This window comes from Talpa occidentalis, unplaced genomic scaffold, assembly GCF_014898055.3.
Source record: "Talpa occidentalis isolate TD23 unplaced genomic scaffold, MPIMG_talOcc4v2.1 talOcc4.3, whole genome shotgun sequence".
Taxonomy (NCBI): Eukaryota; Metazoa; Chordata; class Mammalia; order Eulipotyphla; family Talpidae; genus Talpa; species Talpa occidentalis.
In genome coordinates, this window is record NW_023603184.1 from 30,597,719 (window position 1) to 30,621,880 (window position 24,162).

At 43.1% G+C, this 24,162-nt stretch overlaps 1 protein-coding gene across 1 annotated transcript in view; it reads left to right on the forward strand.

Moving 5' to 3' along the window:
* INSC (INSC spindle orientation adaptor protein) overlaps positions 1–24,162 on the forward strand; it is a 114,263-nt gene that overhangs the window by 46,221 nt on the left and 43,880 nt on the right. Inside the window, exons 3-6 of the mRNA XM_037521691.2 lie at positions 7,397–7,742; positions 8,758–8,810; positions 9,942–10,065; positions 20,655–20,768. Coding sequence (XP_037377588.1) covers positions 7,397–7,742; positions 8,758–8,810; positions 9,942–10,065; positions 20,655–20,768 — 637 coding nt within the window. The remainder of the gene's footprint in view (positions 1–7,396; positions 7,743–8,757; positions 8,811–9,941; positions 10,066–20,654; positions 20,769–24,162) is intronic.

Here is a 24,162-nt window from a genome sequence, read left to right on the forward strand (position 1 = left end):
TCTTCATGTTTCGTCTGCACAATGGAGACTATAACAGTGTGCCCCTAATCAGATTATTGAGCATGTAATCATGCATGACATGCTCACAGTCCTTAAGGCACTCTAAGGGCTCAATAAACGTTAGCTATTATTACTGGTGACTTGTCTATATTTTCTTTCCATGTGCCTTCAGAACTGTTTCTCATTCAGTTCTCAATTTTTTTTTAGCTAAACACAATTGCATGATTATCCCAGTGGTCAGGTTGCAGCTCAGCCGCTCAGCGTGCTGGGCCAGGCCAGACAGGGAAAAAGGATAGAGATGTCCTCAGCTGCCTACTCATTTTGCCCTCCACCTGCTGAGCACCAGCACTCCTGACCCCCCTCCCGACCTGGCCAGAGTTGGCCTTGGCTCTGAGAGGGAAGTGCCTGGCTGATGGTTCTGGGGATTAACCCCTGAGTGGGGTTGAGAGGAGACAGGAGCTGTGGATTTACTAATCTGCTCGGTTTAGTCTTCTCAGTGTGTTTGCTGGTTGCTTGGGGAGAAAGAGGAGGTATCTGTTTAAACAATCTCTAGAAGTCAGTTATTTTAAGCTCATTCTTAAAGAAAACCAGATACTGCTTGCAGGCACCCCTGTCTGTCCTCATTTCAGAGGCTGTCACCCTGGCGGGTGGCTCAGCCAAAAGTGGTTTTGGCCTGAAAACAGCAATTACATCTGTGGAGCCTGTGGTCCTGGTTCACCTTCTACCCAGAGCTTTCAGCAGGTCAGTGTCTCAAAGCTTTCCTCCATCTTCCTGTTGCTCACAACAAGTCCCTGAAGTGCTTGCCTAGCAAAATGATCCTGCTTGCCTCCTCATGTTGTGGCTGCCCCGTCTTGCTCTCTGCTCCTCTACTGCAATAAAGCAGGAAGAGCAAAGCATAGCGGTTCAGAGCTCACTCTGGAGTCAGAGAGACCAGGGTTTCCATTTTGTTATTGCTCCTTTTTGCCCAAGTGGTTTTGCTTCTCTGACCTCAGTTTCCTTATCTGTAAAATGGGTTACAATAATAAGACCTAACTCAGGCAATTGTCCTGAGGACTAAGTCAAATAATTCTTGTAAAGCACTTACAAAGGGAGCTAACATTTCTGAACACATCCTCAGGGGTAGGCAGTGTCCTATGCTCTTCATATTTACCACTTAATTTAATTCTTCCACAATCTGGTGTGGAAGGTTCTATTACTGCCTTGGTTTCATAGATGAGGAAATTGAAGTCAAGACATTTCCTCAAAAGACTAATGTAAGTTGTTAAAAGCTAGGATACTAGGTATACTGGTTGGAGAGTGAAAGGGACCCAGGGGGCTCCTGGGGTGCAGAAATATTCTATTTCTTTGTCTGGTTCCTGTATATACAGGTATATGGATCTTATGAAAATCTACCAAACTGCAGCTCAATATTATTATTAGTTCATTTTTCATTTCAATGAAAATTACAGAAAAGTGAAAGAAAGCAGCAGCGGCCATTTGCCTTAGGTCACAAAGATTGAGTATTTGAACCAGCCCTCCCACTGTGCCTTCATCAACTTGGGGGATTAACCCCTAAATGTGCAAGTCTTGTTGAACTGGATTTCCATCTGAGGGATGCCCTGAGGAGCCCTCAGACTGGGCATTTGGATTCTGGTTCCTTCCCTAGACCCCATTTTGTTTTTAAAGAAAGTTTAAAAATGTTTGCATAGGTTGAGATTTACAGTGATAGCACAGAGATTCCTCATAGATCCCACACCCAGTTCCCCCAGTTTTTCGTGTCTTACACGAGCGCAGTATATTTGTCACAACTAAGCAATGGGCATTAGCCTGTTACTAGTCACCAAATCCCAGGCTTTGTGGGGAGTTCACAAGTTTTTCCCATGAATGTCAATTTCTGTCTTAGGATACCACCTAGGATGTCCTATTAGATTCAGTTGCCACATCTCCCTAGTCCCCTCTGGTCTTTGATGGGGTTTCAGTCTTCTGAAAACTGTCCCTGCAGTTTTGAGGGGTACTGGGGAAGTGTACTGTAGAATTTTCCTGTCTTTGGGTTCCTGATCCTTTTCTAGCATGGGACTGAGGTTATGTGTTTTGGGAAAAATGCCATGGGGAAGGGTCCCACATCAAATCAGGGTACATACCACCCACATCCCCAGAGAAGGCCCCTTTTATCTCATCACATCGGAGTATGTGCTACCAGCACGACTTATCAGCGGTCAGGTTAACTCTGATCACTTGGTTAAAGTGGTGTTTGTCAGATTTCTCCACTCTAAAGCTATTTTCCCCCGTCTCTCTATAATCTTCTTTGAAATTGAGTCACGAAGCGCAGCCCACACACAGCTCCTGCTCGATCCCTTTTTAATCATAGAGTTTATCTGACGCAAGACCTGTAAACACGCATTGATTCAAGTATTTGCGCAGGTAGAGATGCGTAAATGCACAGCCAGACACCCAGACAGGGACACGCAGATAATACAGACACGCTCGGATGAGTTCATATCCACAGACGCAGACACTCATCGACACAAATACACAGAGACTGGAGAAATCGATAATTTTGTCATTCCATTTCCCTTACCAGCAAAGTGATAAATCAACTGGGATTTTAATTAACACACCTTCTGAAGTTAAAACTTTTGTTTTAATTCTTAAAGATCTGGAGTGTGTACTGATTATGCTTCTGTGCAAGTTGGAGGTAGAGGGAGTGAGTTTGGGATCTATTTAGACCTCCTTAATGGGCCCTGGCCGGAGGCATTCAGGGGCTCTGACTCCCTCTCCCTCCCTTTGCCATCCAGGCCAGTAACTAGTGAGGGATGTGAGTAGTTTCCAGCTAAGGAACCCTGACTCTTCCCCAGGGAGATATGCTCATAACCACCCAGCACCAGAGGTTTCCTTTGAGCAGGTACAAGACACAGGTGTTGTGATATAGCATCTTTCAAGCCCACCGGTATCTGCCTTTGTTGCTCTGCCCTGCAACCCTTCAGTAGCTTCTCAGGGCTCCCACATAAATGTCTAATCTCTACTTGGGTGTTCAAAGTTTCTCAAGATCAGGGCCTTGTCCAGCTTTCTAGCTTTCACTCTCCCTGCTTCCTCTTTTCAGAATGTATAACAACCCAACTGGCTACTCCTACGCTATTGTCTGGAGCATCCTGGAATCTGCCCTCACTGTCTTCACATGTCCAAACCCTACCGAGCTCTGAAGTCACCTTCTCTAAGCACCTCCTCTTGATCCTCAGCTTCAAGGGACAGCTCCCTCTCTGAATTCCCAGAAAACCTCTTTTGCAAGAGATGGTACAGACTCAATTTTGCTTAGTTATTTGTGCTTTAGAAAAGGTTCTTTTGCAGGGCCTCCCTGGAGGTGCAAAGGGTTAAGCACCACTGTGAAGTGATCCGCAGCCTCTGCAGCACGAGTTCAATCCCCAGCCAGCCAGGGAGCAACCCACATGGTGCAGCAGACCTCTCCTGTCTCACCCACTGCTCCCCTCAGCGGTGTGTTTCAGTCAGTCTGCCTATTCTGTTCCCCACTCTGTCTCTGGTGAATTCTCTCACCCCCTGCATCTCCTGCCTATACTCCAGCTCTTATATGCATAAATGAATAAATCTTAAAGAAAAAAAAAAGAAAAGGTTCTTTTGCTAGCAGATATAGAAATGAACTCTTGGACTTGTTCCCCAGCCTCCAAATGATTCCGGAGTACTTGGTGGCACAACTGAAGTTGCTGTTGTGAATGTGACCTGTGTCTAACAGCTCCAGTCTCTGACCCTTGGCTCTAAGTTTCACCATTTAGGGGAAGAGTTGGAATCAGTGCCACTCAGTTTAGGAGCCACCCTGGACCAACCACCACCTCTGGCCACGGTAGGGGGGGGGTCACCCCTGTGTTTGGGAAGGGGACAAGCTGGCCTAGGTTGCCACACTAAGATGCAGCTAATGTAAAGGGTCTTTGCTATTGATGGAAGGATGCCAGGAAGACAAAAATGACAGATGTCCACTGTGAAGTGTTTATGAAGAGGATGCGTCAGCAATGAGTGACTGATTCACTTGTTGTATCTTGAAGTCCCTCGGTCCATTTGCCTCCTAGTCCTGTATCTCTAAACATAACAATCATGTTTTTCCATCCTTTACATCTCCGGTTAGTCATGCTGGTCTTGGGGCTCTCTCTGGGCACCCTTGAGTATAGGAGGCATATGAAGTCCTGTGCAGAGAAACAGCAGTAAGTGCCTCCCACTCTGCTACTCATTCACTGACAAATGCTCAGGGAATCAGAAAACTTAAATAAGGCACCAGGAAAAAGAATAACTATAAGAAAGAAAATATCAAAATCAACAAACAACTATGAACCAGAGACACTCTATGGGGGGTGGGGGGTGGGGAAAGGAGGGCTTGGGGTCAAAGTAAGGGGGTTGTATTGTAATTGTATGGGGAATATAAAAATAAAATTTAAATAAATATGTTAAAAAAAATGTTCAGGGAGTAGCTGAGAGATGTCAGGCGCTGGCAAGAAACCAGATACAAGGGACCATCCTACCCAGGACTTGGAGACTGCAGACAAACACACCAGTTCCATCCGGGTGGCTTTAATGGAGGGTACCCAGAGAGTATGGGGCCCTGGGAGGAGCCGATGAGCTCTGGCTAGTACTTTTCAGAGAAGGTAACATTAAAACAAGGTCTTACCCAGGGAGAGGAGCTGGCCACCCAGAGAAGATGGAAAGGGGATTCTTTGAGAGATTACTGCTGTGCAAAGCTTCAGGGGACTATGAAAGAGAGTGGTGTATTTGGAAATCAGGGAGGCAGAGTGTACCTGGAGTGTGTTCACAGCAAGGATGCTAAGAGTTGGCAGAGATGCAAAAGGGAGCTGTGTGGGAAGGGAGGCTGGGGCCAGATGGTGGAAGCCCCTCTAGCCAAGTCTCAGGAATTTTGACTTAGTCAAGGAACAGGGGCCAGGGGGGCAGTGAGAACTCACTCAGGGGAGCGACCATATCTATGGAGGAAGCTCTCCTGCATTAGCTTTGGGAAGTGGATACGGACCACTTACAGACCTGCAGTTCTGCCCCTGGGGTCTATGCCAGAGCATGAAGATGTTAGTCTGTGTAGACATACGTATGAGGGTGTTCCCAGCAACCAAGAGCTGAAAACAGAGTACCCAACAATGGGGACATGGCTTAATTGTGGTATATCTACAATATGGAATAATTTTAAGATGTTGAAGAGAATGTTTTACGTCTGTACTGGATAATTTGGAAAGGTTTCCATGTTGAGTAAGAAAATAAAAAAAATGCGTACATATTGTGAAACCTTTGTAAAACAAGCAAAGGGTCAGAAGAGCCTGCAAGTACATACACTTAGGTGTCAGTGGGAAAATAGGGAATGATTCTCATTAATTTACCTTGAGGGAGTAGAGGATTGAGGAAGCCATACTGAGGTATAGTGGAGTAGCAATTGTCTATGAAGAGTACAGGTGATGTAAGACCATTTAATGTGAAGTTCAATATGAGTTTCTAAAGATGGAATGGGCAGGAGGGCTCTGCGATGCCACATTCTCTACAAAATAGCTGTTTTCATGAAAGGAAAAGGAGAAAAAAAAGAAAGGATAGTGGTGAGGTTTTTTTTTTTTTATTTTGCTTTTTAACATTTAAGAAAACATGTATGATTTCTGTGATTAAACACTGTTAAGTCTTGTGGTTAAAAATGAACCTTGTAGGGCCTCCCTGGTGGTGCAAGGGGTTAAGACGCAACCTGTGAAGATGTCTGCAATCTCTGGAGCACAAGTTCGATTCCCCAGCCAGGGAGCAACCCACATGGTGCAGCAGACCTCTCCTGACTCGCCCGCTGCTCCCCTCAGCAGTGTGTTTCAGTCAATCTCCTTGTTCTGCTCCCCACTCTGTCTCTGGTGAATCCTCTTGCCCCCCACACCTCTGGCCTGTACCCCAGCTCTTGTATGCATAAAGAAATAAATCTTTAAAAAAAAAAAAAACCTTGTATTCAAACAGTTGCATCATTCAGAAAGTGCTATTCCTTCTCCCTAAATAATAGTCAGCATAAAGACCTCTCCTGACCATGATGACTGGAGTAGGCCCTTGTCACTATACTTGCATTTGGTACCTCTGTCCCACCGACTTGGCTTTACCGGTGAAGCAATTGCTCGCTGGATCATACACGGCCCTTCAGGAACTGCTCCAACCTCACCCTCCACTGCTCTGACCTCAACCCCGCCCTCCCTCCTCCTGGCTGACTGCGGTCTCCTTGCTATTCCTCACATCTCAAGGACATTTCTGCCCCAGTACCTTTGCACTTGCTGTTCTCACCATCACCCTGAGACAATTTGCTCCCATATATCCAGATGGCTCACTCTATGTCCTTCAAGCTTGGGCTCAAATGGCCCTTTCTCTGAGTCTGCTCTGATCCACTTGTTTAAAATCATAGTGCTCACTCCCTCTTGACCCCCCCCGCAAGTCCTGTCTATTCTTCTTTCCTGCTCTCATTTCCTTCATAGCATTTAGTAGTTCCAACATATTCTATGCATTGCTCTTTATTTTGAAAATTACTTTGAAATTGTTCTTTCATTTGAGTGTAACCTTCACAGGACAGGTGATTTTTATTTACTTGTTTGCTGTTACAGCCCAAGGGCTTAGAATATACTTGGCACATAGTAGGCACTGAATACTTATTTGTAGAATGATTGGTGGCAGGTATAGAATGGTTTGAGGCAGGCAAGATTCATGTTCAATTTTCCTCAATAATCTGAAATTACTGAATTTTATTTGACTTAGTAAATTTTAAAGTGAATTTTATTTGGTCTTGGGATCTAATCTATATTCTCATACTGACTATATTTTGTTTTGCACCATTACAAAGTAATGTACATGTTCATGTTAGAAAAATTGGAAATCAGAGGAGAGGTGAAAAAAAGGAAAAAGGCTTTAATTCATCACCTATAAAGAACCACTAACAGTTGACTATCTTTCCTTTCATTATTTTTTTCTAGAACCAGCTTTGAAACAGAATTATAATAATTGCATGTTTATATTTTTACATTCTGCTTTCCCCGTTCTATCAGTGCACACATATTTCATTGCTACAAACTTTGGGAAAGCACTGTTTTAAATAAATGTGCACACTATATAACCATGTGGCTGTACCATAATTCACTTAACAGCATGGATATTGATTTTTAGGCTATTTCCAGTTCTTCTTGCAAAGATCACCTAGTTATCTGTCACTCTTCATTGCCTGTGTTTGTCTGGCCCTCTGTGCCTCAGTCTTGCTATCTGTAAGATGGACATAATGAGAAATAAGGATTAAAGTAAACGAACACAAGAAACAGTGATGAGTATGTAGTAGGTATGTAGTAAACATCAGATGGTCTGGGATTGAAATTTTTAAGAAATGTGGAGAATTGATGGTCTTGTCCCCTGCCGGTAGGCTGCACCTGATGCAAGTGGATTCTGTCCAGCGCTGGATGGAGGACCTGAAGCTCATGACCGAGTGCGAATGCATGTGTATCCTGCAGGCGAAGCCCATCAGTCTGGAGGAGGATGCACAGGGTGACCTCATTCTGGCGGGTGGCCCCGGGCCCGGGGACCCCTTGCAGCTGCTGCTCAAGCGGGGCTGGGTCATCAGCACCGAGCTGCGCAGGATCGGGCAGAAGCTGGCACAGGACCGCTGGGCACGCGTGCATAGCATGAGTGTGCGGCTGACCTGCCATGCCCGCTCCATGGTCAGTGAGTACAGCGCTGCCAGCAGGAGCTCCTCGCAGGAGATGGGCCAGGTGAGCTGCTCTGGATGGCTTGGGAGGGTGCTTGGAGTGGGGATGCTTTTTACACGTGTGGGTCTGAACTGTGTGGAATTTGAACCTTTCGTAAGGTGGCCAGGGGCTACCCTTTTCTTCCAAAAAAGGATAGAAGAAAGCAAGGACTTCTACTGATAGCCCCTACATGCCGGGCACCACGCTGGGTGTTTTTACACACATCTCATTTAACCTCTACTACCTGTGAGGCAGACGTCACCACTAAGGCTTTGCAACAGCATAGTGTACCTGCTTGAATGCCAGACTGCCTGGGTTAAAATGTCAGCTCTGCTGTGTGACCTTGGCAAGCTACTCACCTTCCCTGTACCCTAGTTCCATCACCCTAATGAATATAGTGCTGCCATTAGTGCTACCATAGGTCTGTTGTGAGACTAAATGAGTTACTGCATGAAAAACATTTTAAAAAGACGATTAAAAGTATTAGCTAGCATCATCGTCCTTACTTTATAGATGAGAAAACAAACTCAGAACCAAAGTCACTTCCCAAAGTTATGTCATGAATGGCTTAAGTGGCTTCAACCCAAGCCTCTCTAATTTCAAAGCCTGTGACTTTAAATTTTCTTCTCAAAACCCAGCATGATCCATTAAAATCCCCTGCCCTGCCCCTTTCATTATTTCTCTTTCCTAGGGCTTTCACTTTCCACCTGAGTACTGTATCCTTTTCCTTGCTGCACTCTGCAGACAATAAACTTCTGTTCATTCTTTGAAGCGCAGTTCAAATATTCCTTTTCTGAAGCTTCCCAGATGCCCTGGCATAGCTAACTTTAGTTTTCTTTCTTTCTTTCTTTTCTTTTTTGAGCTCCCCTAAGATCTGATGATAATCTCTTTTGCCATCCATCCCTACAACGTTTTGTAGTTTATGTGGCAAATCCCATGAATGTTTCTTCATCTTTAGGGCCAGAGGGCCCAGCGCTGCTGTTGGTCTTTGACCAGTGCTTATGGAACTCAGTAAGTAAGTGGATCTATTTTTCTACAGATTGAGAAGCTGCTAATGGAGAAGTGCTCAGAGCTCTCAGCAGTCACCGAGAGGTAAATGTGGACAGATGGGCTGCCAGCCTGACCTCAGGCAGGGGAAGGGGCATCTTCTTCCTACGGGAGTGGGGTGGGGGTGGGGGTGTGTTACCTGGTGGTGGTCTGGGAATTTTCTTTCTCTCGTTTTTGTTAGCAAACTTAACAAATTCTCTTGGGATTTTCTGCCCCATTTTCAAGCCCCAGGGAGACTATAAAAGGCAGAGGGGAGATCCAAGCAAAGGAAGAAGCGTTCTTGGGGCTTGGTAACAAGAAAAAGGCTTCCATAGCTTTGGGGGACCGCTTGGCCCCCCAAATCAAGGAAAAGGTGAAAGCAGATACTTACAGTCCTATGCACACATACGCACAGACAGGGATGTTCACATACACTTGCTCATAGGAGATGTATAAACACACTCACAGAGTCGTAGGAACACACTCACGCCCTCCTCTCCAAGTCTCACACACAAACTTGTGGACATTTACACTCAGTCACTAACCTCGAATATACACCCCGTGCTCGCTGATACTGTCCTTCACCCTTTCCAGGCCCCAGGCCCTGGAGGAAAAATTGGGAACTGGGCATCCACCCCCTTGGGCCCCAACAGGGTCTTTGGCCATCCAGTGTGGAGACTCCTCAGATCCTAGGGCTAAATTTGAGCCTGATGGTCTCACCCAACCCTTTACATTCTGTCTGGAAAGAAAATCCTCAGGGCTCCTTTCTGTACATTGTATGCAGTCAGCTCTTAAAGGGTCACTGGCATGTCCTAGACCTTCTGTGTGAGCACTGTTAGCACCTGGCGCTCCATGCTCTCCCCCTGCTGCTCCCATCCCACACCCCAAGGCTGAGATCCTGGCTGCAGTCATGCAGACTGTCTCAGGGAGAGAGACCCAGAGGTGTGGATTTGGCTCATTTCTGATAGCCTCTCTTCTGGGGACATGAGCAGCTGGCTTCCACCTCAGGCCCATCGGACACTAGGGGGTCAGGGGCAGGGAGCTGTGCAATAGTCCATCTCTGAGTCCCCAGAGGCTGAGACCCTAGGCTATTTTTCACCACCACCAGGCCGGCAGCAGACCCAAGGCTTGCCACTGTCTTGACTCTGGGCTGACCCCTGCCCCTTCCAGTGGCCCACCTGTGTTTCTTTTCCCCAGGTGCCTGCAGGTTGAGAATGAGCACGTCTTGAAGTCCATGAAGGCCTGCGTGAGTGAGACGCTCAGCATGCTGGGCCAGCACTTTGGGCAGCTGCTGGAGCTGGCCCTGACCCAGGAGGTGCAGGTCAGTGCAGGTGGCAGATGGGTGTTCGTGTAGAGTCCTGGGGCTGAGGGGGTAGGCAGGGAGACTGGGTCAGGCTGGGGAAATTCTGAGGTGGACTTTTTGGGGAGACATCCTCCTCAGGCCACCAAAATGAACTCCAGCACCAGAGAGAGTACTGTGAGAACCGAGCAGAGGCTTTCCAAGCATTTAGTGAAAATTGGATCCCAGAGAGGAAAGAGACTTACCCAAGGTCACACAGCGTGACAGTGGTGAGGCCCAGCACCTCCCGATTGCACTCAGTATCACTCCCACTGCCCTCAGTCTGTGCTGAGTTGTTGTTCACAGTGCACACAGTGGGTCCTTAGTCCTGAAAGACTTAAGGCACCTGTAGGGAATAAGCCATTTTTGGAAGTCCTGGCAACACAGAAGAATCTAGAAAGGTCGTATAGTCCAGGTTGTACCTCTAGTCAGACTCCAGCTTGATTCTACAGTACAAAGACAAGGTCTCTGGAGCTTGAGAGATCTATTTGATCAAGTTTCTTAACCTTTTCACCTCATTTTCCCTCATCTATAAAGTAAAAACTTCCCCAAGAAAAAAGTGAGAGGACTAAGCAAACGATATAGAGAAGGTGCTTAGCACACAGTGTGGGTTAAATACAGGCCATTTCCCTCTCCTGCCCTTTCCTGTTTTAAAAGTTTCCCAGAAAAGCAGATTCCATAAGGTTTTCATTATGAAAGTCATTTACATGTTATTTTTAGTTACGGGAATACTATGTTACATATTTGCCATTCTTTTCCCATCACCAAATACAAGCCTTCCACAAATAACAAATCCCTTCCCATATCAGCTTCTCTCCAAACTCAGCCTCTCTGTCCAGCCCAGCGTGTCCTTTCTCTCCTTCCTGTGTGTTTGGCTCATTTTGCACAAGGCAAAGGCCTTCACTCAAGAGAGTGAACTCGTAACTAAGCCTCAAAAAGTGCTTCCTCTTCTCTTTCCCATACCTGGAGTTCGCTCAGCCTGTTATCCAGTACAGGTCACCAGAGGCTGCAAGGTGAGTATGGCAACATAAGATATTCTGAACATACTTAACTGAAACTGCCCAAAACTGTAGCATGGTACTTTACCCCATTGTAAATTTCCAGGGAGAAAATAAAGGGAAAAATCCCCAAACAATCAAATTTCTTAACCCTTAGGAATAATTCAAAGCCCTAAATCCTTAGGTTAATACTACTTTCTTCGATTTTGTTATTCTCCCCATCCAGCCAAGAGGGTCTCATTCCAGTGTGTGCGGGAAGTGGTGTTTCCTTGGGCAGCTGCAGTCCAGGCTGTCACCCCAGTAATGGGAGGGGGCGTCCTTCAGGATTTTTCGGTTTGCACTGGTTATTTCCAACCATCCTTGAAAGGACCAAAGAGGTGGCACATTGGATACACAATATTATCACAACATTATCCCCACACTCACAGAAAGTCAAAATAGGACAATCCTCCATTCCTGGGGCAAGAACTCTAGATAACCTTTAGGCCCAGGGCTTCATCCTTCTTCTCAGCATCTTAATATCAATAGATATTCATGTACGTTAGAGAGAGAGGGTAGTGGTGATGTTGTCTTGGTTGCAGCTTTGACAAGATGTCAGTTAGTTTATTTCAGTCTCCCATAGACCACAATGATTTATTATACATTCACTGGTAGAAAGCATCCACCACTGGTTAATTGTGGTTCCTTGTTTACCATATATGGGAGAAAAATATCTCCTTCTACAAGGGCATCTGATAGGTCTTCATCTTTCTGTGAAGGAAGGCATTTGTAATTCCTTCATGAGGGCTTTCTTGATTTGCATTCTTTCCCATGCAGCATTTTCAACGTTTTAAGATTTCTACCTCCCTTTGGGATGCTTATTTCTTGCCACCCTGGGCTGCATAATGTGGATTCCTAAGTCATTAGGACAGGGATCTTCAAACCACTTTAAATGTACTGCCTCCACCAGTTTCCCAAAGGTGTCCCAGGGAAATGTAAGCACATATAGTGTTAAAAACTCTCAGTTTTTGTCTTCTTTCCTAAAAATGATCCTCTTAATAATAAACAGAGTTTCTAAAATAGCTGTTTTATTTCTTTTTTTTTCTTTTAATTTTTTTTAATAGAGGCATGTTTTATTTATTTATTTGTTTGTTTGTTTTATTTATACATGCACTGGGTACAGTCAGAAGCGCGGGAGGGTGAGAGAATTCACCAGAGCCAGAGCGGGGAGCAGAGCAGGCAGAAGGACCGAAGTACACTGCCGAGGGGAGCAGCGGGCGGCAGGAGAGGTCTGCGCGCCATGTGGGACCCTCCTCCAGTGGCCGGGGAGCAGCCGGGGATTGAACTGGTGCTGCAGAGGCTGCGGGCAGCTTCACAACCCAGCGCTCAACCGCTGCACCACCGGGGAGGCCCTCTGTTCTATTTCTTTGCAAAAGAAAGGTATACTCCGAAATCTTAGTGAGAGTCAGGGACCAATTGAAAAAGCCTCCATTCATCACCTATAAACCTTTAGGCCTCCATAAATTATTTACATGTTTTAAACAGATAGCTGTTGAGAAATTTTGTATTTTGCCTAGTGTAGGGATTTTCTGGCTTTTGACATATGATATTGTGTGTGTGTGAGCGTGTGTGTGTGTTTTAGGGGGGTGGTTATGAAAGTTTCCAATTCATTTTATCCCTTCTATCACATTTATTCTCAAATTGTGCTTGGTTATTGAGGGATTATCTTTTTAGAGCTAAGGAAAGAGAGCACTGTTAGGACACATCAAAGACTAAAAATGACTTTTGGGGACATGTATTTAAGTGCAAGCAATTCCTCTCAGTTACTTGTCATTAGTTGGAAAGAAATGCTTCTTTGCAGAGCCAAAGATTGGAAAGGTTAATGAATGATACTGATTCTTTCAAAGGCAATGAGAATATTTTTGAGAAAGACCAATTTTTTTTCAAGATATATTAGATAAAATCCACAGCTACAAGTTTTATATGATTTTTTCCAAATTTGATACAGATTATTTAAGAAAGCAGTTAAAGTCTACTTTGTCAAAACATTTTATGAAATATTTATACTAATTTCTACTTCCTATTAACAAAGGAGAAAATTAATTGCTAGCAGCTGGACTAGTTAGATTTAAGGAATAAATACCTTTTTCGTTCTTCAATTACTTAGGGAAGTTTGTTCAGGGGAGCAGCAAAAAATAATTTTATAATCTGTGATTTTTTTTTACCCTTAGATCTTATTTAATCATTCCCTGAGATGAATGCCACAGTTTAATACATACTACACCCATCTGCTGAAAGAATGCAATACTTTTTAAAAATATCATATCTTTAGATTTTTAATGAATTTGCAATGTTAACTACACATTACTTTGTAGTATTAAAAATTCAGTAAATTATTTTATCTTGGTTTTATAATATATATATATATAAATCAAATTTTATTTTAGGTCTACATTATTTTAATTTTTTAAAGAGTTATTTATTTATGCATACAAGAGCTGGGGTGTAGGCCAGAGGTGTGGGGGTGAGAGGATTCACCAGAGACAGATTGGGGAGCAGAACAAGTGTATTGACTGAAATACACTGCTGAAGGAAGCAACAGGCGAAACAGGAGAGGTCTGCTGTGCCATGTGGGTCACCTCCCTGGCCAGGGATTGAACTCTTGCTGCAGTAACTGCAGATTGCTTCATAGTGCAACGTTTAACCCCCTGCACCACCAGGGAGGCCCCTGCATTATTTTAATATTGATAATTTTTTAGCAATTGCTTTTAGAAAATGATTTCCACTATTATTTCTCAGTTTTCTTGTCATTTCTTGAAACATACATCAAAAAAATCTTTAAATTAAAAGGGAAGTCAGGTCTTTATTGGAGAAACTTGACTTGGCTGATTTCTTGTCTAAAAGACCTGTCTCTGCCAGTTAAGTTATAGCATGGGATTTTCCGTAAATTAAATCAGCAAAAGCTGGAGCTTCAAGTTTTTTGATAAAACATATGTGGAGTAACAAAAATATTTTATTATTTTTGTATTATATTGGCAATGAGATTAATAATATTTTGATTTTCCTAATCCTTTCTGAATAATTTGGATAATCCAAGGTGCTCTAAGTGAAAGAGTAATGGGTATAATTAATAGTTATTTGATAAGTCTTGGTAAAGTACTTTTGGAATTCTTCCCAGAAATTGAGATAGTGAATGAATGACTCTAATGACTGGGTAACAAATGCTTTTGCAAGTCAAATGTTTTCCAATTCTTTGCTTTTACCAATTTAGAGGAGTTAACCAGCTGGCATGACATTAAAAATAGTGTTTGATAGTAGATCTCTATATGGTTACATAATTCAGAGTATGCTCAAAGAATTAAGCAATTTGGCTATACAAGTTGGTTATACTACTCCCATTCCTCTCTGTGGATTTACGGGAACAGTGTTTACATCTAAAAAAATAAAGCGTTAAGCCAATATTCAGTTATGGATAAGTGAATGAATTAGAAATCCTATAAAAGATAAAAAGGCTCATTTATCTCAGAAGGAGATAAACTAAAATTTAATTTTTGTGAGTTGTAATTGTTTATGAAAACTTACACTCTTTGTTTTTTTGACCAATTGTGTTAATAATAATTATAACAATAACAACCTAGAAGAGATTTTTAAAAAAAAAAATTTAATATTTTATTTTATATAATTCTTACATCACTTTTCATCTTTGCACAATGTGTGCATTTTCATTTTGGTTATATTCCCCATACAATTGCACCCCCCACCCCTTATTTTGACTCTAGTTCTTCTTCTCTCCATCCTTCCCCTTCTTACCCCCCCCCCATACTGTGTCTCTGGTTTATAGTTGCTTGTTGATTTTGATGATTACTTTGTATTGATTATTCTTTTTCCTGGTCCCTTATTTAGGTTTTCTAGATTCCTGCTATGAGTGAGACCATCCAGTATTTTTCTTTTTCTTTCTGACTTATTTCGCTGAGCATGATCCAAGAAGAGATTATTTTTAAACAACTTAAAAGCTTTATAGTCAAAGGAAATAAAATATTAAATTTTCATGACACATTTAAGAGTGATTAATAAAAAAAACTTTAAAACTAAAATGTATTACAGTAAGATAAAAATCTAAGGGAGATTGCAATGGAAATATAAATTTAAGGAAAAGAAAAGATATAAGATATTCAAGTGTTAAAGTAAGAGATTATTATTGTATTTATAAATGGATGCTGATTGTATCTAGTTGTTTTTGTATTTAGATTCCTTTGGATACAGCTATAATGGTGATGGAATGGTTTATTCTATGTCAATATTTACAATTTATTGGAAATTACACCTTTTCTAACATTGCTTCTAAAACTAATAATGAAAATTTTCACTTGTCAAATTAAAAATGTACAAGGGTCCATATATTTTTCAAAACTTTTTTAGGGACTAATTAGAGGGGAGGAAAAACTCAACAATACCTATACAGGCTCTGTAGTTTTATATAACAATATTTTTGTCTCTGCCTCTTATTAGAGAATTGTTTAGATCTTAAAGCCTCAGTCTTAAGGGGAGTGACTCCTTGTGATTTCTCCTTATGAGCCAGTGAGGACCATTCTCTCTGCTATCTGCTCTTAAAATATCACCTTTCCATGCCTTTTGAATATTTTAGCCCTGAGTAGCGTATCTTTCTGCTATTTTTTTTTTTTTTTGAGTAATGAACTATGCCTCCCATGTTCTCTTTCCTTCTGTTAATCCCTTACTCCTATCAGAAAAACTTAGAAGAACTTCTGTTTGTGGCTTCTCATGTAACTTTTCCTTCTCCAACTGGTAGACTATTCTAGCACAATTTGCTGCATTGTAACAGCTTTCCACTTTGACTTCTCTTTCCTTTCTGGCACAGTCTTTTGTTTTTCAAAAAATGAAAAAGAAAGAAGAAACCCCTCTATTTTGAGATTTCCTTTATGGAGAGAAATGGAATAAAATAAGATCTGGGTTTGTCCCAAAGTCTCTAGTTCTGTTAGATCTTATCCACATTTACCCTCCTACATTGGATATTCCCACCAAAAGATATTTTCCCATCAGACCAATAGCTAATCTAGGTCTGGATTCAGCTGTTATTTTGTATGTTTCCTTTTTAGAATGTCCACTCTTCGGTGTTTTTCCTTAGTGTCGTAATTCACACATTTTTCTGTTATGTTCTCTTAGGATAGACACAATACTATTTTCTCATTTTCAAAAGCTGTCACCTGGAAATTTACCTAGTAGTCCTTTGAATATCACATGCTGATACTGATAATCTTTTCTTGTGTTCCAAAATGCTGTTAAGGTATAAGAAACAGCTCCTACAAGAATAATATTTAAGTTTCAGGGTCAATAATTTGAGTAGGGCTTGACAGAATGGTTTTTCCATTCTACATGACATCAAGAGGGGTTACTTGGTGATATTCAGCTGGCACATAGTTTGGAGCATCCTCGAAAGCTTCATCGCATGTGTGGTATCTTGGAGGGGATGCTTGGATAGCTGACCACAGCTAAGAGTATTGATGACATATGGCAGTCTTCTCCAGCATGGCAGTCTTAGACTTATCAAACTTCTTCCATGATAGTTCAGGAGTCTGAAAAGATTTTTCCAAGAAGTCTTTAGTGGCAGCTTCAAGTTTTCTTATGATCTAGCCTTGGAGGTCCCGGAGTATTATTTCTACCAAGTGCTGGTTTCTACTGATCAGGCATATCATGAGGTCCTTCAAATTCAAGGTGGGAAATTAGAACCCACTTCTTTTTTTTTTTTTTTTTTGAGATTTATTTATTTGTTTGTTTGTTTGCTTGTTTATTTATTTAAAAAAGCACTGGGTACAGTCAGAAGCGCAGGAGGGTGAGAGAATTCACCAGAGCCAGAGCAGGGAGCAGAACAGGCAGAAGGACCGAAATACACTGCTGAGGGGAGCAGCGAGCGGCAGGAGGGGTCTGCGTGCCATGTGGGACCCTCCTCCGGTGGCCAGGGAGCAGCTGGGGATCGAACCTGTGCTGCAGAGGCTGCGGGCAGCTTCATAACCCAGCGCTCAACTACTGCGCCACCGGGGAGGCCCTAGAACCCACTTCTTTATGGAAAGAGTAATAAATAATGGGTGGCCACTGTTAATCTGCCACACCCTGTAAATCTGCCCACATATATGTTTTCCTCTGCATAGCTGCACTGACAATGTCTAGCTGTGAACTCTCAAAGTGATTGCATGATATTTTCCTGGTTCCTTTTGAGGAACTCAGTCTTGGCTGCTATTTGAGAGCTTACTTCACCTGATAAATTTCACTCTCTGATTGAGAAACAATTAAAAATATATATCCCTCTTTTCTAATTGCTTATTTAGGGCAGTTAAATTGCACATAGCTCTTTAACTATTTGTTTTTATCCCTTTCTCCTAGTCCTTGAGCTCTCATTGCTTTGTTTCATATCTGTATAGTCTCTCAATAAAACATAACTGTCATTTAGTCTAATGAGCCCATCTTTATTATTTTGTTTCTGTTCTTTGCATTTCTTTCTATCCCATCACCACTGTTCTTGTGATACAAGGTGATGTGTGTTTTTATTTATTTATTAAGATTTATTTATTTTTATACAAGAAGTACAGGCCAGATGTGCGGGAGGGTGAGGGGATTCACCAGAGACAGAGCGGGGAACAGAACAGGCAGGCTGACGAAATAAACTGATGAGGGGAGCAGTGGGTGAGACAGGAGAGTCTGCCGTGCCATGTGGGATTCTCGCCAGCCAGCCGGGATCAAACCCGCACTGCAGAGGCTGAGGACAACTTCACAGCGCAGTGCTCAACGAACTGTGCCACTAGGAAGGCCCGACGCATGTTTTTAAAACTTCCCTCATTTCTCCTTTACTTCCTGAAAAAACTTGGCTTTAAACACTGTGTTAGTTTGCAGCTGATCCCTTATGAAAGAGAAAGGAGCTGAGGAGCAAGAGGAGGCCCGGAAAAACACAGAGTAGGTGTGATAGTAGAGAAAGGGCCACGCAGAACTGAGGAGCAAAGACTTGAACTCTTCAAGTTGAAGCCACCTGTAGCTGAGTCCCTGTCCCCTAGTCCTGAACCTGCTCTTGTATCCCTGCAGTGCTCAGCTCAGCTGGGAGCAGCCCTGGGGGAGAGTGGCTTGGGCAGGACACAGTGATAGATGCAGAGGGGCAGCAGCTGGGCTTAGTCAGTGCTCCTCACAGCAGGAGATCTGGCTACCACAGGGCAGAACACTGTGGCTGCAGATGGAAACTAGGCTGGAGAGCCCCTCTGCAGCAGTGTGGTGATGTTGTCAGGGAGGCTGCATAGCCTCTTGCTTTGAGACTTCCATCTCTGTTCTTCCTGGTGAGGTCTTGCCAACACTGAAGGAGATGGATTCACTGACCTTTGAAAACAGCAAGTTGAATTCACCGGGGTTAAGGTCCAACTCTACCCCATACCACAAGGATGACCTTGGTCCTATTTTTGTGTCTTAGTTTCCTCAGCTGTGAAATGAGGGTTGGATAGAAGACACACAAGCGTCCTCCAGGTTCTGACGTACTATGGTATTTAGAGCCTTGACGACATCAGTGGTGCTTTTGAGCCCATCTTTTTCCAAATTTATCCTCACAAGCAGGATACTTAGCAATTTTCATTGTCAGAGAACTGATTAACTGAGACATATCTGAGATGTAATTATGGTATATATGTGTAGACATTAATGAGAAATTATTCTCAGACGTAAATGGTCTAATATTAGCAGATGATTGCAAAAGACATTGGGTTTGAATTGTTTAATGTAGCACTAATTTGCTTCAAGTGCAAACACTAATCAGGAGCATTAGGTAATTATCATTTAGGTACAGGACCCCAGTATATGAAATCTGCATTTTCATGTGAGCATTAGTGTCACTTGTGGAACTGCTTATAGTCAGGATGTGGAAAAATTCTAAGAGGTAGGCTCATTGTGAAGATTTGAAGTGACAAATCTTGGTTATTAATTTTACCTTTTGTTAAATCCTTTACAAGAGGCCTCTATCAAATTTTAAGAAAGTTTTTATATTGAATGTGGTTTGATGCAACACTAAATCTAAAACTGCTTGCTATATGTAGAGAATTAACATATCTTGTATATGTGAAAATTCTGAATTTAAATGAAGTAGAAAAAATGGAGAACCATTTACTTTGAACCTCACAGCCCCTTTATTTCAATCATTTTGCAAATGTGGAATCTGAGGCCTTGGGTTTATCTCGATTGCCTTAGATCACAGAAAAATAACTGCTAACAATTTTACTTTGCTTCTTCATGCTAGTTACCTTTAGAAGTCCTTTAAATATATTAACAACCTTAAGAGATGAGTTCAACCACTGTAAGAGATAGACACTGTAATTTCCACTGTTTACAGATGGGGAAACTGAGGCATAGAAGTGTTAAGTTGCTTGTTGTAGGGCGGGTAGGCAGAAGTGGCAGAGTCAGGATTTGAACCGGGGCAGCTTGGCTCTGGTATCCATGCTCTTAACCAGTTCACATGTTCTAATCAACAGAGGGTTAAAAAAAGGCAGACTGGCATTAGAATTCAGATGACCGCATTTCCTTTTAAACGTCTTTTCCACATTTCATTAAAAACGAATTTGTTGCAATATTTCAAAATAAACATGGCAATAGACACTGCATAATGGCTGCTCAGAGCACCCACATCTGGGGGTCTTAGATTCCTATATGAGGCCCCAGGCAACTCTCCCCAATCTCTGTCTCCATGCCGCTCAGAAGAAACTCAACTAGCAATTAACAGGTAGGAATCATCTATAATCAAAGAATAATATGCTTCAAAGCAAATGGCTGATTATGAAGTGGTTTCAAGATGTGTGAAAAGCTTTTTCCCAGAAATAAGTTAAACTGTTCTAGGAATAATCTTCATGTCTTACTTTTTGATGAATTTTCCCTTTGCTTTTCTTCTTGGCCTCCCTGGGTCCTATGTTCGGTCAGTCCCTCTCTGCTCACCACTAGTCTTAGACCCCTCAGTCTTAATCTGTGTTCATGCCTCACTCAGTTGCTCTCTTTGACACCTTTCCAGTGTTCCTATTTTGGCCTGGCTGTGTACCCAATGCCAGTGTCCCCCAAACAGGCAGCTACTGTAGACTTCTTCTGACTCAACGCCTGAGTCCATACCCAGGCAGAGCTCGCCACTGGATAATAGCCTTCCAAATAGGAGAAGAGTCTTTGGACATAGCTGTAGCAACTCACTGGTTTTCAACTTGACGTTTTGTTAATTTAACTATTGGTGACTGTCTCCATTAAGAATTGGTAGCCTAACAAAACAGTACTTGCTGGGCCCATCAATGTTGAGAGCTGATTTTCTTATCTACTGGAACAGGATGCATTTACTGTCCATGCCCCAGGTTTCTCAATTATCCCATGCTTGTGAAATATAGCTCAGACCTCACACTGACTCATACCTTTCCCAAAACAAGGACCTCACTACTCCCATGGTGGGGTGGTAGATGGGGCAGGATTATAGATTCCAGAGGTTCTTAGGGGCATGGACCCACTAGTATTCCTTTGAGGAAGATCAGTAGAGGGTATATGGAGGGTGATAATCAACAGACTTTGCTCTCTTCTTCTTAGGCACTGGTGAGAAAAATTGATGCCTCAGACAATATCTACACCACTGAATCCACCACAGGGAACCTGTTTAGCCTGACCCAGGAGGGGGCTCCCTTGTGCCGCATCATAGCCAAGGTGAGTTTTTCAGGTTAGCAGCTAAGATGACAGGCTTGAGGAGAGTGGGAGGAAGTTGGCCTGATGGGAATAGTTGACTCAGAGAGTCACGAGCAGATATCATGTCTTGAAAATCATAAAACTATCCTGTCCTGTTTCCACTGATAGCTGAAGAGAAAGTTCAAGGGACTTAATCAAGATCACACACTGCTGATGAAGAGTATAGTCAGAATTAAAGCTCAAGTCTCTTTAGCTCAGAATTCATGGTCCTAAAGTCCACAGTACTTCTGGTTCAATTCTGCCCTTCAAGTTCTTCACCCAAAGGGTGATCAGAAGTTCTCCATCAGAGTGTACATTAAAATCACTGAGAGCTTTAAAAAATGTTCTGGTTTGTTTTAAATTGGTCTGGAGAAGGGTGTGGCGTGGATAATTAACTTTTTCAGGTGATTCTAATGTTCTGCTTGGGGACCACAACTTTTTTGGGGGTGATTTATGTGGGTTTAATTTGGAATGCTGTGATATTGGGGGCAACTGAGATATTGACAGTGCAAAGTCTGTCCTTTCCAGTGATTCTGGGGTTTAATCATGCAACTTTGTCAAGAGTGTTAACTCTGAAAAGGTCTGTTTCTGTGCTTTGGGAACAGAGAACAGCTCCTGTCTCTGAGCTGAAATGAACTCAACATCTGTTTAATGGTAAACTTTAAACAGAAATTAGCTACCTCTCTTTTGGTACAATAACTATTTTTCCTTTTCATAATGAATCACAGTCCCTGGTTGGGTTTGGGCTTCAGGTGTGGATGGGTCTGAGATGTGGAAGGGACAGGACTGTTCTTAATGGCAGTGTGGGGACTGAAGGTGATACAGGTTTTGGAAAGAACAGGCCTTAAAGGTCTTTTGGGAAGGAGTCTTTGCAGAAGCTCTTGGTGTCTGTTCCCAGGCTGGGCACTCAAGTTTGATTCCACATGCTGGGCCTGCCTCCCACCCCCTCCCTGACTTTGCATTCCATTTCCAGAAAAGCAGAGAGGAGTCTAAGCCAAAGTTGGTGCTGATGTCCTCTGGAGACCAGGACTTACCTCTGTTAAAATGTTGATCCCAAACATTTCCAGTGGTAGGAAGTTGGGAAGAAATACCTGGATTGGGACTCCTTCCTCACCTACTCAACTCTCCTCCACCTAAATTTGGTCACTCAAAAACTATAACTAGTAGTTGTTTAAAGATTTGGATTATGCTTTGATCCCAGGGGTCTCCCCTCTCCTCTTTGGGGCCCAGACTTGTCTGTCTTTGAATCCTTTATCCATCCAAGCTGCTCCAGGAGACATATGGGAAACCTGTCTGAGGTCTTTTCTCTCAGCTTCTTGGGTTCTTCTGAAGGTCAAGGGACAATGGTTTCTCCTTAAGGTGGTGGCAATCCCCAGCCCTTTTTAAAAATTTTTATTAATTAATTAAATTTTTTTCTTCCATAGTCATAGTCCCCATAGTTCTGCTGCCACCATATCACCCATGAATCCATCCCCTTTGAGTGTAGGTTGCAGAGAACTCCACCATGATTTGTTGAACTGTCCTCCCCACATTATCCCCACCATCACTAGCCTACGCCCTCTGTGGTGGCCTCCGGCTTTATGGCAGCTTATCTCAAGTCTCTCTGAATAATTCATACTGTTAGACCCTTCGGCTCTGGGCCCAGAGCTTTCTATAAAATTAAACAAGCTCCTGCCAACAGTGTGATTCTGCTAACACAGGAAATTCCCGGCTCTACTCTAAGATGAGTGCTGTTCTTGGGTCCTCAGACCCGAATGCTGTTCTCTGGGACCTGGGGGTGGTCCCAGAACAAATTCATCTATCTCACTTCTTTTGTGGAACTCTTCCTCCACTCCCTCCCACACTTCCCCCTCAGGACTCCCTTCCTGAGTGGATGAAGCCTTCCCAACGGGGATGCCATCCAAGCCTGACCCACACTCACTCCAGAACTGGGTGCTGGACCTTTCACCTCTACTAACTCAGTGCTCCCCCCATGGGGGACATGGCCCCATTTTCAGCCCAACTCAACTACTCACGGAGCTAGGATTTGAACCTGAATCCCTTCAATCTGAATTCAGAATTTCCCCTCTTCCTCTCCCAGTAGCTAAAAATACCGAGAAGTCCATCTTTCCCAGGCTGGGAATAAGATGTGGAGAGAATTAATGTGGGCAGAGGCTAAAAACAATTGTGCTCTGGGCTCAGCGCTGCCTAAGCCAAAGAGGGGCTGCCACGCCAATCCTGGCTCCTGGCTAGGTCTGCGCTGGCACCATTCTTCATTGGTGGTTGCCTGTTCCAGATGTAAATATCTATATGCTAGTCCATCTATCCATCTACCTGTCTCTCTGTCTATCTACCAATCTATCTATCCATCGACCCATCCATCTGTCTACTACCTACCTACCTACTTACCTACCTACCTATTATCTATTGTCTCTGTTCCTATTATCTATCATCTCTAGAAATAATATTTGCACAATATATATGATTAAATATAAGTATCTACTACACACACACACACAAACATCCCCATGTAAGTGTGCCTTTATCCACTTACATCTGGAGGGAGGTGATTAATGACCAGCAGGCCTGGTTGGGAGAACTTAGGACTGCTGTTTCTGTTTTCTTGTTTAAAGAGTGTCTTCATTGTACTTCAGTGAGTCTCTGAGAAAGACCTCTGTGGGGAATCCTAGTCAGATGTCCCAGAGACCGTGGGAAAGTAGCAGGAAAGCAGCCATCAAGGATTGTGGAGCAAGGAATCAAAGAGGGTGAGCATTTGTCTCATACCAAGCATGTTTTTGTCTGAGTGATGGCAGCATTTAAAATCAAAGGGCTTTATTTTGGCCCATCTGCAGACTCAGGTTGTGTGTTTGATTCCTGCTCTGTGCTCCTTGAATCCCCACCTCCATCATCTCCTTGTACCCCCGTGCAGATTGGTGCCTGCTGTTAAAATTGCTTCCTTCCTGCCAGGCCATGAGCTCAGTAAGGACGGGGATGAGGCTGTCGTGCTGAGAGCCCAGCAAAGTGTGGCACATATTAAATGGTTAGCGTCTTTGGAATGTGTGAATGAACTCGCCAGCCCTATGGGGATGCCCCTTTCCCACCAAATGAACTACCCCCAAAGGAAGTAAGAATATAAAAACTAAAGATCACTCTCAGTTGATTATAAAATGTCACAAATTATCAACTTCCCCAGAACTGGACACTTTAATTTTTTTCCTCACCGAAATAAATAGCAGAATTCTTAGAATGAAAGGAGCTCTGAGCCTATCTTTGTGGAGTGCAGGGAAGGGCAGATCTGGGCTTGACTTCTTCAGTGAGCCTGTGCTGGGTGACTGTGGGGGTTGCTTCCTCTTCCAGTTGCTCATTCATTGTGCCTCCAGCCACTCACAGCTGCATC